The following is a 14910-nucleotide window of genomic DNA, read 5'->3' as shown; positions in this document are numbered from 1 at the left end:
CTTGAGACACCAAAGACGTTTTGTGGACGAAAGGTTGTACTTTGGCTATGGCCAACGAGTCTCTAATCATGGGATTCTAAACGGTCTTAGTTCGGGTGCATCAAGAAGTACACGAAGGCGATTGAGTGGTCAAGATGGGATCGTCCACCCTCGGTATAAGAGGTGACAGCTCAAGGAAGATGATGCAACGAAGTCCTTGGCCAAGGCAGTGAAATATCGGAGAAGAGTTCTCCGATGATTTTCAAATGCATCAGAACTAACTCGGATGACCGATTAGGGTTTGACAGTTGACCATACCCTAAGTCGTCCAAAGAGTGTCAAGTGGATGAGGGATTATACATACACGGTAACCGATGATGAACATGTTCCATGAGTGAGTCGATACACACTCCTTTGTATCTTCTAGGACACGAGGTGTAGCTTGGCACCCCACGTGTCTGAGTCTCGACCTATCGATTGGGTTAAATCAATTCGACGTTAATTAATCTATATGATGATATAGTTAATTAATTTGGAAGGCCAATAAAGGTTATTGGGCCGTTGGAGTCGTTAACTAGACTGATACATGGGCCTAGAAGGTCACTCGCAAATGGTCTTTTGGACGTTGGAAGATATACTTAAGTTTTGGGGGTTTTTATGAAAAATACCCACTTAGTATAAATAGGGGAAGGCCCTGAACAAAATTCACCCAGGCCAGAATTGTTCAGGGGCCTTTCCCCTTCTTCTCCACTCTTCCCACACCCCCTCTCCATCCCTGATGTGATCGGGACGACGTAACGACACCGACGGAGAAAGAACAGGGCTTGTCAACGAGAAGGAGATCCGACGCGCCGAGAACCGCGTGGATACATCTAGAGGCTGCACACTTGAGCAGCTCGACTTGTCTCGCTCCGGGATCAAATAAATAACGAATAAGATTCGTGCAAGGTAAATCATTTTAATGTTTTCGTTAATGTCGTTCAATTCGCAAAGAAGTCTTCCACTGCGCATCGTTTTGTTCTGTTCATCCAGATCTAGGCCTCTAGAACCCAACAAAAAGATTATGAAGAATAGGAAGATTTACAGCAATTAATAGTTGGTTATGAGACATGACTTTGCCATACAATCATAGAATCTAGTTATTTGGATATCAGAAGATCGAAGATTGCTGCATTGGAATGAAGAAAAGGATGGACGCTTGGCCCAATACAGGCTTAGGATTTATAGTTTTTTTTAATGGTTTTAGATTTATAGCTTGAAGTACAAGGTTTAGGGTTTAGAGATAGAAGGTTAAGGTTAGTGCTAAGGGTATAGGCTCTATACTATAGGTTTTTGAGTTTAGAAGTCACTTTTCCCATGATAGGCCGCATCACCAATATTCTCTTTTGGTGAAGAACATGCATGGTTCGAAATTTGATGTGTCCATTTAATCAGCAGCTTATACCGAGAGCTCGCCATCAAGAATCTTGAGCCTCTCATCAATACTTTCCCCCTCTAGTATTAATCTGAAAATTTTCAACACCATATGTCAATTGAATATTCATGATGAAGTAAATCAACCGAAATCAAAGGGCACAATAATTTCCCAAGTTCATGGATTTGCATTACTGATCGTGAAGTATATTATCCCGTGTTTCCCACAGAAAACAAAAATGAAATTTCAACAAGATTATAATTAAGCGTTTTGTTAGCATTAATGGGGAATTTGGACCAATTAGAGGGGAATTCAGTAGTAGGTATATTCACAAAGGATCTGATGGCGCGTCACCACCGGACGTCATCGAGCCAGCAGTAGAGGAGCAGCAGGACTTCCCCGACCCAGCACCCGAGGAGCCGGCACTACCCAGCTCGCCACCGAGACGAGTCCAGCCACCACGACGAGCCGCTGCAGCAACACAGGATCCCGCATTCTGTTACTCGGCATGACGCGGACGCCGACCACCGGAGCACACCGTTACAGTCAGTTACTTTATCTTATAGTTTTCCCTTTATTCGTATTGTCGTGTAGCGGGGGAAGGGCCCATGGGAGGAACCCTTTCCCCCCTTTTTTTTATGTTGGGCCTGACAAGCCCGTTTCCTATTTTCTTGCTTATTTTCTCTCCCTTTTATTTTGTGTTATGGGACTTAAGGAAGGGCCATCTTCACCCATATATAAGGGGAAGAGGTGGGCTCTTCCCTTACCTTGACCTAAATTTTTGAAGAATGGCATTTTGAGAAAGAAGGGTCAGGTCGTGGAGAAGAATAGAAGAAAGAAGAAGAAGAGGAGAAAGAAGAAGAAGAAGAGAGGAAGAGGAGAAAGGGAGAGGAGGAAGGGGAGCCGCGCCGCCGCCGCGCGCGCGCCCGCGCCGCGCCGCTGCGCCCGCCGCGCGCGCGCGCGCGCCGCCGCCGCGCGCCGCCGCGCGCGCCGTCGCGCGCCGCCGCGCGCCGCCGCGCGCCCGCCCACCGCCGCGCCCACCGCTGCGCCGCCGGCCGCGCCACCGCCGCGCCGCCGCGGCGCTTACCGCGCGCCGCCGCAGCACGCCGCTGCCAGCTTTATCGCCGCCGCCGCCGCGCGCGCCGCGCGCCGCGCGCACCGCGCGCCGCTGCGCGCCGCCGCCGCCGCGCGCCGCACGCGCGCCGCCGCCGCACCGCCGCTGCCGCCGCGCGTGCCGCCCGCGCTGCCGCCGCGCCGCCTGCGCCGCCTGCGCCGCGCCGCGCCGCCGTGCCGCCGCTGCCGCCGCCACGCCACCGTTGTCGCCCGGTCGCGCGAAGCCGTGACCGCTGCCGTCCGATCGCGGCAACATCGCCGCTGCGCTCGCGACGTCCCCACCGCACTGCCGCCGCCGACCACGCCTCCTGCACCGCTCCGCGCCGATCGCGCGCAACCGCCTCCGCACCAGTCAACCTCCGCGCACCCGACAACTCCTCCTCCGGAACCAGTTGGTACGAAGATCCTGCCGCCAGCGCGAAGGTACTCTGCTTTCCTCGCCTCTTACGCCAATTATTTCCTTCAGTATTCTTTCGTATTGCCTCCACCGCGCTGGGTTAGATAGGTGAGTGGGACAGATTGAGAGAACGACGAAACAAAGACGCAGCGCCTTACCTGTCCGATGCAGTCGGGACGCCCGACGCGCGTGTGAGCATTCCAAAGGGAGTTACCCCATTCGACGGCGCGCGCGCCGACCCACCTCGACGACTTGGAGGGCTGGTTCGACCCAGCTTGGCGACCCGCCCCGCTCCGGGTTAGCTCATAGCTTGTCGGCGCATTGCACGTACCATCGAGAACCATCGCCCCGCGTTATCGTCATACATGTATTTCTGTTCTCCGCATATCCATCGGTTGACGTCGTGGACGTAACCCGATTAGTTAGTGATACGACACCGAGTTCCTACCCTCGGTGACGGTCGGACGCCGTTGAGACGACGTCCGGCATCAGGATCATTATGGTCTCTTCTTTTTCCCTCAGGAGTGAGCAAATGCCAAAATAGACGGCATCAGCATGATATTTAATCTTCTATTTTAGTTTCTTAGTGAGCTTAACAAACCTTATAAATTAAAAATCTTATTGAATAAGACTACAAAAAAGTACTCAAACCATTTAATCTCATGTCAATAAATGATTTTTCATCAAATATTTTTTCCTCTCAAGAAAAATCTCCACTCATCGAGCGGACTATAAGAATCACTGACACAATGAAATGGGAGCCCGACTATCATCCAAAATACTGACGAAAGCTTCTTCAGCATCTAGAATAGTTGGTGATTCATTAACGCAAAGCAAGGATTTCATACGACTATCACTTGACCTTTTATCAACTATTTAGGGATATGAAGAATAATAGGGCAAACCTTACTTGATCTGTCGCACCCTGGATCACAGGAGGACTTTCCTGGTTCTTCTCTGCTACTTCATTTCTCTTGTTAGCACCCTCAGTTTCAATCATTCTGCAATACGATACTGTATCAGAACAGATCAGCAGCAAATAGGAATCCCAAAAAGTCAACAGCATCGTCAATGTCAACTACCCTCGTTAACGGTGACGCTAATGTTGAGTTGACGAGATTTTTAATGTGGATGACGTTCCCGACATCCTTAATGGGGAAATCAAAGATGACATTGACATGGAAAATCAAGGATATTGGGGGAAATCAAAGACGGTTGATGTCACTGTTAATTAAATAACATCAACCGTTAACTGTCCGCAGTTGAGGTGGATGTTGATTTTTTTTTGAGGAAAATAGAGAGAGTCCCCTAGATTAGGGACCCCCCGTTGCCATTGATATAACGACATAGAAAATCAAGTCATGCATTACAAGGGGGACGAAATCAGGGGGCCACAGCCACCTCTTCCAAAAATTTGCCAATCCCCTAGCGTCATGCAGAATAGCATCGACAGAGGGAGGCCTCCCGTTGAAGATGACTTCATTTCGGTGTAGCCATATCGCTCAAAGGTGGGCGAAGATCCGTTGCCACTCTGGCTCCCGGGAGATCAGCCCACCACTGATGGAGTTCCAAAATTCCTCTTCAGTAGCGGGGTCAACGCTACCCAACCCAGCCGCCTACCACACAGCATGGGCCGTCGGGCATCGGAAGAATAGGTGGCCACAGTCTTCCAACGCCCCGGAGCATAAGACACATTCGGCAGTATTCCCCGGGTACAGCGTTGACGGAACTGTCGCTTCACCAGTCTACGCCGCAAGAGAAGCCAGCCGAAGATTTTCACCTTTAGTGGGATTCGCCGCCTCCACAGTATTCGACTTCGAGGTATGAGGGAGCGGTCTGCTGGACTCCCCTGTCCCCGCAGAATGCGGTATGCAGTTTTGGCCGAAAAACTGGCTCCTCGCCACTCCCAGGTGTCCCGCGCCCCTTCTTGCAGCTGCAAAGAGGCAATCAATCACTGTAACTAGAGGAAGTCTTCCATTCGTTGCTCAGAAAGATGGGCAGGTAATGTTGGGCACCACGCATTGTCCCACATCCCCCGAACCAGGGCACTAGGGGCGGGCGAGAGACCATATAATCAGGGGAATAGGTCTCGCAGGGGCCCAAGACCGGTCCAATCGTCCAACCAGAATCGAAGGCTGGTTCCATCCCCTAGCTTCGGCCGAAAGAGAGGCTGAGCCTTGGCGAAGACCCCCCTCAGCCCCCTGATGAAAGCGGAGTCCCTCGGAGGGGTGTAGCCCATTGCTCCCAGTCCATTCCCCTTCCGTAGCTGTCGTGCAAGACCGCCGTGACCTGATCTGATGGAGGCTGCATCAGTCGACGTACCCATTTGATCAGCAGAGCCATGTTGGTGTGCTGAATGTGCCTGACACCGAGGCCTCCCTGTGACGTGGGGAGACATATAGTGTCCCAGCTGACGAGGGCCACGCCCCTCGATTCCCCTTGACTGGGCCCGCTCCAAAAAAATCGCCGCATGCAGCTTTCAAGCCTTCTACGAACGCTCACCGGCATCCTGAAGACTGACATGAAGTGTAGAGGAATTGCGGCTAGCACAGCCTTCACCAAGACCAGTCGCCCTCCTCGAGACAAGAGACGACCTCGCCAGCCTCCCAGCCGCTGTTCAACCCTCTTCACCACCGGTTGCCATTCCCGTGCTCCAACTCGGCCATCAGTGAGAGGCAGGCCCAAATACCGAATGGGCAGGGAGCCAATCGGCGTATATAGAAGTTGGGAGCACTGACACAAATCTTCTGGAGATAGCCCGATACCGACGAGTGTAGACTTAGCCCTATTCAGTTTGAGTCCAGAGAAATCGGAGAAGATGTCCAGCAAGATCGAGAGGTTCTCAGCCTCCTCCACCGATCCCTCGATGAAAAAAGTAGTGTCGTCTGCATACTGAAGGAGTGGGATCCCGCTAGGCCAGCCAGGGGTGTGAAATCCTCTGAGCAGCCCCCTTGCACACAACCGTTCTGAGCACCGCGTCAAGGTATCCGCCACCAATATAAATAAAAGGGGGGCCAGTGGACATCCTTGCCGGATACCCCTTTGAGGTGGATGTTGATGCCGGTAGAACTTCAAATAACATCAACCGTCAACTGTCATAGAGCCGAGCCCTTAGCAGTGATGAAAGGGAAGCTTCTTCCCCCCTGAAAATCTACAACTTGACGTCCTGGGTTGAGACAGCCAAAGAAATAAGACTCATGAAGCGTTGACGTTAACGAATGACCTTCAGTAACCATAAAAGAAGAATGGTGACGTTGACGATGAGGAGTATGCGATGGAGAACATTACGGGCTGACGATAACACAAAAAATTACGAGTGATTGACATTAATGTAGAAAGAATTCTTCTTAGTCACACATGAATTCTTTAAATTCCGACCAGGGTCAACTTTAACCGCCAACGTCATCGGGCTGAGCTCTTCTCACTCGTCAACACCGCGAGAGAATCTTATCCTCGTGAAAAGAGCCAAAATTGACAAAACAAACGAATAAATCCCCAAAAACGAGACCCACGAAAGCTTCACCATCCAAGAACAGCAAAAAACAAACAGCGTTTTAGAAGAAAAGAACCAAATTAGGCAGCATGGCTTCCCGAATAAATCCCCAAAAACGAGACCCACGAAAGCTTCACCATCCAAGAACAGCAACAAACAAACGGCGTTTTAGAAGAAAAGAACCAAATTTGACAGCATGGCTTCCCGAATAAATCCCCAAAAACGAGACCCACGAAAGCTTTACCGTCCAAGAACAGCGACAAACAAACTTCGTTTAAGATGAAAAGAACTAAATTTGACAACATGGGTTCACGAACAAATCCCCAAAAACGAGACCCACGAAAGCTTCACCATCCAAGAACAGCAACAAACAAACGGCGTTTTAGACGAAAAGAACCAAATTTGAGTATTTGACAGCATGGGTTCATGAATAAATCCCAAAAAAGGAGAGCCACGAAAGCTTTACCGTCCAAGAACAGCGACAAACAAACGGCGTTTAAGAAGAAAAGAACTAAATTTGACAACATGGGTTCACGAATAAATCCCAAAAAACGAGACCCACGAAAGCTTCACCATCCAAGAACAGCAACAAACAAACGGCGTTTTAGACGAAAAGAACCAAATTTTGACAGCATGGCTTCATGAATAAATCCCAAAAAAGGAGAGCCACGAAAGCTTCACCGTCCAAGAACAGCGACAAACAAACTTCGTTTAAGATGAAAAGAACTAAATTTGACAACATGGGTTCACGAACAAATCCCCAAAAACGAGACCCACGAAAGCTTCACCATCCAAGAACAGCAACAAACAAACGGCGGTTTAGACTTAAAAGAACCAAATTTGAGTATTTGACAGCATGGGTTCATGAATAAATCCCAAAAAAGGAGAGCCACGAAAGCTTTACCGTCCAAGAACAGCGACAAACAAACGGCGTTTAAGAAGAAAAGAACTAAATTTGACAACATGGGTTCACGAATAAATCCCAAAAAACGAGACCCACGAAAGCTTCACCATCCAAGAACAGCAACAAACAAACGGCGTTTTAGACGAAAAGAACCAAATTTTGACAGCATGGCTTCATGAATAAATCCCAAAAAAGGAGAGCCACGAAAGCTTCACCGTCCAAGAACAGCGACAAACAAACTTCGTTTAAGATGAAAAGAACTAAATTTGACAACATGGGTTCACGAACAAATCCCCAAAAACGAGACCCACGAAAGCTTCACCATCCAAGAACAGCAACAAACAAACGGCGTTTTAGACGAAAAGAACCAAATTTGAGTATTTGACAGCATGGGTTCATGAATAAATCCCAAAAAAGGAGAGCCACGAAAGCTTTACCGTCCAAGAACAGCGACAAACAAACGGCGTTTAAGATGAAAAGAACTAAATTTGACAACATGGGTTCGCGAATAAATCCCAAAAAACGAGACCCACGAAAGCTTCACCATCCAAGAACAGCAACAAACAAACGGCGTTTTAGACGAAAAGAACCAAATTTTGACAGCATGGCTTCATGAATAAATCCCAAAAAAGGAGAGCCACGAAAGCTTCACCGTCCAAGAACAGCGACAAACAAACTTCGTTTAAGATGAAAAGAACTAAATTTGACAACATGGGTTCACGAACAAATCCCCAAAAACGAGACCCACGAAAGCTTCACCATCCAAGAACAGCAACAAACAAAAGGCGTTTTAGACGAAAAGAACCAAATTTGAGTATTTGACAGCATGGGTTCATGAATAAATCCCAAAAAAGGAGAGCCACGAAAGCTTTACCGTCCAAGAACAGCGACAAACAAACGGCGTTTAAGAAGAAAAGAACTAAATTTGACAACATGGGTTCACGAATAAATCCCAAAAAACGAGACCCACGAAAGCTTCACCATCCAAGAACAGCAACAAACAAACGGCGTTTTAGACGAAAAGAACCAAATTTTGACAGCATGGCTTCATGAATAAATCCCAAAAAAGGAGAGCCACGAAAGCTTCACCGTCCAAGAACAGCAAAAAACAAACGGCGTTTTAGAAGAAAATAATCAAATTAGGCAGCATGGCTTCCCGAATAAATCCCCAAAAACGAGACCCACGAAAGCTTCACCATCCAAGAACAGCAAAAAACAAACGGCGTTTTAGAAGAAAAGAACCAAATTTGACAGCATGGGTTCACGAAGAAATCCCAAAAAACGAGACCCACGAAAGCTTTACCGTCCAAGAACAGCGACAAACAAACGGCGTTTAAGATGAAAAGAACTAAATTTGACAACATGGGTTCACGAACAAATCCCAAAAAACGAGACCCACGAAAGCTTCACCATCCAAGAACAGCAACAAACAAACAGCATTCAAGGAGAAACGACAACGTACCTGAATTTCTGCAAAGAGGGTCGATCAAGAAGAAGAAGAAGAAGAAGAAGAGCAGGCCCTCTTAGCCACCCTTAGAGCAACGTCAAGCTTGCCGTGAGCCCTACAAGCTGCCAACAGAGCCCCCCAAAGGGCCTCATCAGGCTCAAATTCCATCCCCATTACAAGCCGCTCGGCTTCCTCCACCCTCCCCGCCCGACCCATCAACTCCACCAAACAAGTGTAATGCTCCAACGTCGGCCTCACCCCAAATCTCCCCTCCATCTCCTCAAAAATCCTCCCCCCCACCTCCACCCACCCACCCCGGCAGCAAGCCGAGAGCGCAGCGGTGACTGCCATCGCATCCGGCTTCTCCCCAAGACTCAGCATTTCGTCGAACACCTTCAACGCCTCGGAAGAGCAGCCATGGGCGGCGAGGCCCCCCACCATGGCCGTCCAGGAAGCGAGATTTCTTGCGGGCATTCTCTCGAACAGCTCCCGGGCAAGGGAGAGATCGCCGCATTTGGCGTACATTGAGATGAGGGAGTTGGTAACGGAGGCGGAGCTCGAGAGGCCGACGGCGATAGCGGAGGAGTGGAGGACTTTGCCGTGGCGGAGAGAGGCGGAGGAGGCGCAGGCGCGGAGAAGGGAGGAGATGGTTTGTGGGTTGGGGGTTTTGCCATGGAGGAGGAGCTGGCGGCGGAGGCGGAGGGAGGGGGGGAGGAGGCCGAGGTCGGCGTAGCCGCGGAGAAGGGCGTTGTAGAGGAAGAGGGGGCGGCGATTGGCGCGGAGGAAGAGGAGTTGGGCGTCGCGCAGGCGGCCGCAGCGCGCGTAGGCTGCGGAGAGTTTGGTGCGGAGGAGGTCGCTGGGTGCGGTGCCCGAGGTTAGAGCTTGGGCGTGGGTTTGGAGGAGAGGGAAGAGGGCGCGGGAGGCGAGGATGGAGTCGAGGAGGCGGGCGAAGAAGGGTATTGTTCGCTGGGAGAGGGGCATTTGGGGGGAGGAGGAGGAGATGGGGAGCTATGGTGGCGCCACTGATGGAGAGCTTGGAGGCTATGGTGCTGACTGCTGAGGAGTTCCAATTCCGATGGCGGGCCTATGTATAGTTCTAACTGTAAATTAGGATTTAGGAGAAGAGTGGACTGGTACTGAAAAGGGAACACTTACCTCGTACCTATTCCTGTATTCACTCTCTCTCTCTCTCTCTCTCTCTCTCTCTCTCTCTCTCTCTCTCTCTCTCTCTCTCTCTCTCTCTCTCTCTCTCTCTCTCTCTCTCTCTCTCTCTCTCTCTCTCTCTCTCTCTCTCTCTCTCTCTCTCTCTCTCTCTCTCTCCCTCTCTCTCTCTCTCTCTCTCTCTCTCTCTCTCTCTCTCTCCCTCCCTCTCTCTCTCCCCCCCTCTCTCTCTCTCTCTCTCTCTCTCTCTCTCTCTCTCTCTCTCTCTCTCTCTCTCTCTCTCTCTCTCTTCCTCTCTCCCTCTCCCCCTCCCCCTCTCTCTCTTCCACTCTCTCTCTCCCACTCTCCCTCTCTCCCTCTCCCCCTCTCCCTCTCGCTCTTCCACTCTCCCTCTCTCTTTCTCCTCTCTCTTCCACTCTCCCTCTCTCTCCCTGTCACACGGTCAAATCTCGAGCTAGGTTTCTTGCTCAGAACATGCGTGTGCCGGCCTCAGTGCTTGGAGTAGAACACTGAGCAGCCTTGATCTCTTGCAATTGCTTAAGATCGCTTGAGAGGGGTTAGAGGAGATGTTGGTGCTAGGCACCATCAATGAATAGGGTCATTGCATTGATATCTTAAAGAGTACATCAAGATTACAAGGGGGATGATGAGGGGTGTTACAAGGAACGAGACGAGGTGCCTTGCGCCGAGGTAATGTCGCCACACCGCCTCAGGGCCGCCGCTCCGCGCGCGCGCTCGCTCTGCCACTGCACAAGCGCACCGGGTCGGGCGCCGTGTGCCCGCGGGCGTAGCGATCACACACGCCACCCCTGCCTTAACGATCACACACGCCACCGGCACCCCTGTCAACACTCTAGCATGCAGTCTGCACGATGCCGCCGCATTCGACGCCCCCGAGCTGGGCGTTGCGCGCCCAACACTACCCGTAGGAGCACTGCGCACCTGTTGTGCCGTCTTGGTGCTCTCTGTGCGCCACTTGCCTTAGTCTCCTGGCGAGATGTCTCCCCATCGCGCGCCCCGCACACACAATGCACGCGCTGCCCGCGCGGCCACTGCGCGGCATCCCGCACAACTCTGCGCGCTGCACTAGCGGCATGCCGCCCGGCCTGCGCGCGCGCGGCGCTTGACGCGCGCGCACACATGCCGATTAGCCCGCACGTGTGGATTGTACCTGATCCGTCCCGCTCTAGGCGTGGATGAGCAGGTGCGCAGTCTGCCGTGAATCACCACCGACAATGGTAATGGCCTAATAGATTAGGTATTTGGATATCACTATCCATTATGACTCAGTCCTTAAAATGTTGTGAGCCAAACACAACGGACACGCCCTCCCAATAAGCACGCAGGCCTTTTGGCAGGGAATGCCGCCTAGTTAGGGGCCTAACACGCCCTCGCCGCCTGAACTTGTCGACGCCCTCGTCAATGCCCGATGCTCCGCTTCATATGCTTGTAGTAGGTTCTCAAACTGCCATAAGTCCGAGTCGCGCTCCCAGGTGGCTGATTCCTCTGGCCTGTTCTTCCACTTGATAAGGTACTCAATCTTGTGATAGCAGCCATGACGTCCTCCCCGATCAATTTTCCGCTTCGCCAGAACAGCTTTTGCTTCCTGGTCGAAGTGCGTCCGCACATTTGGTGGTGCACGTTGGGGCTGGTTCCTTGCCGCGTCTTCAGGATCTAGTATATATTTCTTCAGAATCGACACATGGAAGATCTGATGGACCGCCAGCCGACGGGGAATGTTGAGTCGGTAGGCAACCCGGCCGATTTTCGCTACCACTTTGAAGGGTCCATCGTAGTGGGGAACAAAACCCTTGTGATGTTGCTTTGCCTACTTCGTCTTCAACATCTGAGCATTGGTCTTCAACAAAACTTTGTCGCCAACTTGGAACTCTACATCCCTTCTGTGTTGGTCGGTGTACTTCTTCATTCTTTGAGCTGCACGCTCCAACGCCTCACGGGCTTCCTCAATGCGAGCATGGTAGTCGCGCGCAAAGCGGAAGGCCGCAGGGAAATGCCCATTCCCTCTCCTTTTCACAACTTCCAGAGGAGTCAGTGGTTATCTTCCCGTTGCAATCTCGAACGGCGAGTGACCTGTAGCCGAGCTCCGGTTGATGTTGTGCGCAAACTGTCCTGCATCCAGCAGCTCCACCCAATTCTCCTGATTGACCGAAACGTAGTGGCGGAGGTATTCCTTGAGCATGGAGTTTACACGTTCCGTCTGACCATTTGTTTGGGGGTGGAAGCTCGTAGAAAATTTGAGCTTAGAGCCCATGTACTTGAACAGCGACTCCCAGAAATGACCAGTGAACCTTATGTCTCTATCGCTAATAATGTCCAGTGGAAGACCCCAGTACTTCGCCACATAGAACATGAACAAATGAGCCACTCCATCTACGTGCACTTCCGATTTGGTGGGGATGAAGGTCGCATATTTAGAGAAGTGATCCACGACAACCAAGATGGCGTCGTGCCCACCCACGCGCGGAAGGCAAGTGATGAAGTCCATTGAAATAGATTCCCACGGTCTGCTCGCCCTCGGGAGAGGTTCCAGCGTTCCAGCTGCCTTGGCCTTCTCCATATTGTCTTGCTGACACACCAGGTATGAACGAACATAGGCTTCTACATCTCGTTCCATTTCCGGCTAGTGATAGCTGCTGGACAGGAGTGCAAGCGTCCGGGCCTGCCTTGGGTGTCCTGCGTGAGGCGCGTCGTGTGCTTCATAAAGGAGCTTCCGGCGCAACCCACCCGCATGCGGCACATACGGCTTGTTCCCATTCGCATATATGATGCCGTCCTCGGTCCAGAATCTCCTTGTCTTGCCCGCAACAATGCGTTTCATCAGGAGAACAGCTTCTGGATCATCTTTCAGTGCCAACTTGATTTCGTCGAGGATGCCTCCTTGGACAACTGAAAGAGCAGCCACGAACACTTCTGGTTCCTTGCGGCTTAAGGCGTCGGCCACTTGATTGGCACGCCCCGGCTTGTACTTCAAGTCGAAGTCGAACTCCGCCATCTTGCTTGCTTCGGGGTTAACTTCTTCTGGGACTCGAAGCGCCACATTGTCGGTGTAGACCACAAATTTCCCTCCGAGGAGATAGTGGCGCCAGACTCTTAGGCAATGTACCACCACTATCATCTCCTTCTCGTGCACCGAGTACCTTCTCTCCGCGTCGTTCAGCTTGCGGCTTTCGTAATCCACTAGATGTCCGTCCTGCATCAAGACACCTCCAAGGGCGAAGTTAGAAGCATCGGTATGTACCTCATATGGCTTGTTGAACTTGGGCAATCGAAGCACCGGCTCGCTAGAGACTACACTCTTCAGATTATCAAATGCTCTTTGACACCGATCCGTCCACTGCCACTTCATGTCTTTCTTCAACAAGTTCGTCAGAGGGGCCGCTAGTCGGGAGAAGCCTTTGATAAACTTTTGGTAGTAATTTGCCAACCCAAGGAAAGATCTTAGCTACGGCACCCCCTTCGGCTCTGTCCAATTCCTGATGGCCTTCACCTTCGAGGGGTCCATGCGCACGCTTCCCTTCCCGACTAGGTGCCCAAGAAACTCAATCTCCTACAAGGGCGAACTCGCACTTTTTCGGGTTGAGGTAGAGCTCATGCTCCCTCAGCTTGGGCATCACCTTCCTCAGGTGCCTCACATGGTCATCCAAGCTCTGGCTGTATATGAGAATATCATCCAAATACACAACCACGAAATCATCGATATAACCTCAAAAAATATTGTTCATCAGGCAACAAAACGTAGCAAGAGCGTTCGTGAGCCCAAAAGGCATCACGCAGAATTCAAATAATCCATAGCGAGTCACACATGTCGTCTTCGGTTCGTCCCCCTCCTTGATCCGCACCTGGTGGTACCCGCTCTTCAAGTCCATTTGTGAGAAGTAGCGAGCCTCGCCGAGCCTGTCAAACAGCTCTTCAGCATTCGGTACAAGATATTTATTTTTCACTGTTACCTTATTTAATGCTCGATAGTCCACACAAAGTCGGAGCGATCCATCCTTCTTCTTATGCAAGAGAACTCGAGCACCAAAGGGGGCCTTGGACGGACGAATGAGCTTGCTCTCCAGCAGTTCTTGGAGCTGCTTCCTCAGCTCCTCCAGGTAAGCCGGGGGCATCTTGTAGGGTGCCTGCGCAGTGGGACGTGTTCCGGGGAGCAATTTGATCTCGTGGTCCACGTCCCGCCTGGGCGGCAGCTTCGAGGGGAGTTGTGCGGGCATCACCCCGGCAAACTCCCGCAGTACGTCCGCAATTGGCCCCGGTAGTCCACCCGTGGCTACGCCGGGGTTATTGTCGTTATCGTCACCCCAACTCAGTGCCGCCAACCGGGCTGGTGCGCACCCCTGCCTTTCACCCTTTTTCCGGGGTGTCGGCCCTCGTATGGTGACAAGGAAGGTCTCTTCCCCCTTCCTCAACCCGTCCTTGATTTGCATGGCGGACAAGAGTGCGGTGTTCTGCGACTTTTGGGCCCCTTGGTCCCTCACGAAACATGGGTGAGATCCCTCCGGGAACAGGACGTCGTGGTACTGGGGGAACACGACAGCACGTGAACCCATTAGTAGGTCGAGACCCAGGACGACCGTGAAGTCATCCATGGGGGACACCATGAAGTTGGTCCGGGCCTCCCACGTTCCCACCTGCAGCAATACCCCCTTGGCCACGCCGACGATGTCTCGCGCCTCCGAGTTGATGGCCTTGATCTTCCCCACACTTGGGGACAGCTTCAAGCCGAGCTTCTTTGCTTCCTTTTCAGCGAGGACGTTGTGCGTCGCCCCCGTGTCGACCATGGCCGTGGAAGGCTTGCCGTTGATCAGTACCGGGACGTGCAAGAGGTTCAGACCCCCCCTGTAATGTCGCTAAGCACTACAAGGGGTTCAGGGTCACCGTACTACTTCCCCCGGGAACATCTAGTTGGGGCGGCGGCACGACCATCGCATTAACATTGGTGGCCATTGTCGTCCCTCTTGGGCAATTCCTCATAAAATGGGGT

General features: G+C 51.7%; 3 protein-coding genes across 9 annotated transcripts; all 3 read right to left on the bottom strand.

Annotated features, from left to right (window-relative positions):
* Positions 1 to 1105: 1105 nt before the first annotated feature.
* On the bottom strand, positions 1106 to 9867 carry LOC144705403 (pentatricopeptide repeat-containing protein CRR2, chloroplastic-like). Of its 7 annotated transcripts, none has more exons than XR_013582037.1 (3): positions 8763 to 9867; positions 3809 to 3904; positions 1106 to 1484 (listed from the first exon to the last, which is right to left on the bottom strand). XR_013582037.1 is itself a non-coding variant. In XM_078578052.1 (2 exons), the coding sequence occupies exon 1, from the start codon at positions 9726 to 9728 to the stop codon at positions 8787 to 8789; it is 942 nt and encodes a 313-aa protein (XP_078434178.1). In that variant the 5' UTR covers positions 9729 to 9867; the 3' UTR covers positions 1106 to 1484; positions 8763 to 8786. The 7 variants fall into 7 exon arrangements, 4 of the variants coding, with proteins under 4 accessions (XP_078434178.1, XP_078434177.1, XP_078434176.1 ...); XR_013582036.1 differs by having other exon boundaries at positions 3814 to 3904; XR_013582035.1 differs by lacking the exons at positions 1106 to 1484; positions 3809 to 3904 and adding exons at positions 3996 to 4836; positions 4919 to 6069.
* A 1413-nt stretch (positions 9868 to 11280) lies between these two features.
* Positions 11281 to 12543, bottom strand: LOC144705416 (uncharacterized). The gene is made up of 3 exons (XM_078578076.1): positions 12185 to 12543; positions 11791 to 11935; positions 11281 to 11736 (listed from the first exon to the last, which is right to left on the bottom strand). The coding sequence occupies exons 1-3, from the start codon at positions 12541 to 12543 to the stop codon at positions 11281 to 11283; spliced, it is 960 nt and encodes a 319-aa protein (XP_078434202.1).
* Positions 12544 to 12549: 6 nt separating this feature from the next.
* LOC144705415 (uncharacterized) lies at positions 12550 to 14707 on the bottom strand. Its single transcript, XM_078578075.1, has 3 exons — positions 14558 to 14707; positions 13877 to 14446; positions 12550 to 13224 (listed from the first exon to the last, which is right to left on the bottom strand). The coding sequence occupies exons 1-3, from the start codon at positions 14705 to 14707 to the stop codon at positions 12550 to 12552; spliced, it is 1395 nt and encodes a 464-aa protein (XP_078434201.1).
* Between the last annotated feature and the right edge of the window lie 203 nt (positions 14708 to 14910).

The sequence above is a fragment of the Wolffia australiana genome, chromosome 7 (genome assembly GCF_029677425.1).
Source record: "Wolffia australiana isolate 7733 chromosome 7, ASM2967742v1".
Classification (NCBI taxonomy): domain Eukaryota; kingdom Viridiplantae; phylum Streptophyta; class Magnoliopsida; order Alismatales; family Araceae; genus Wolffia; species Wolffia australiana.
The sequence above is the reverse complement of the archived record's forward strand: the minus strand, read 5'-3'. Positions and strand labels throughout refer to the sequence as shown.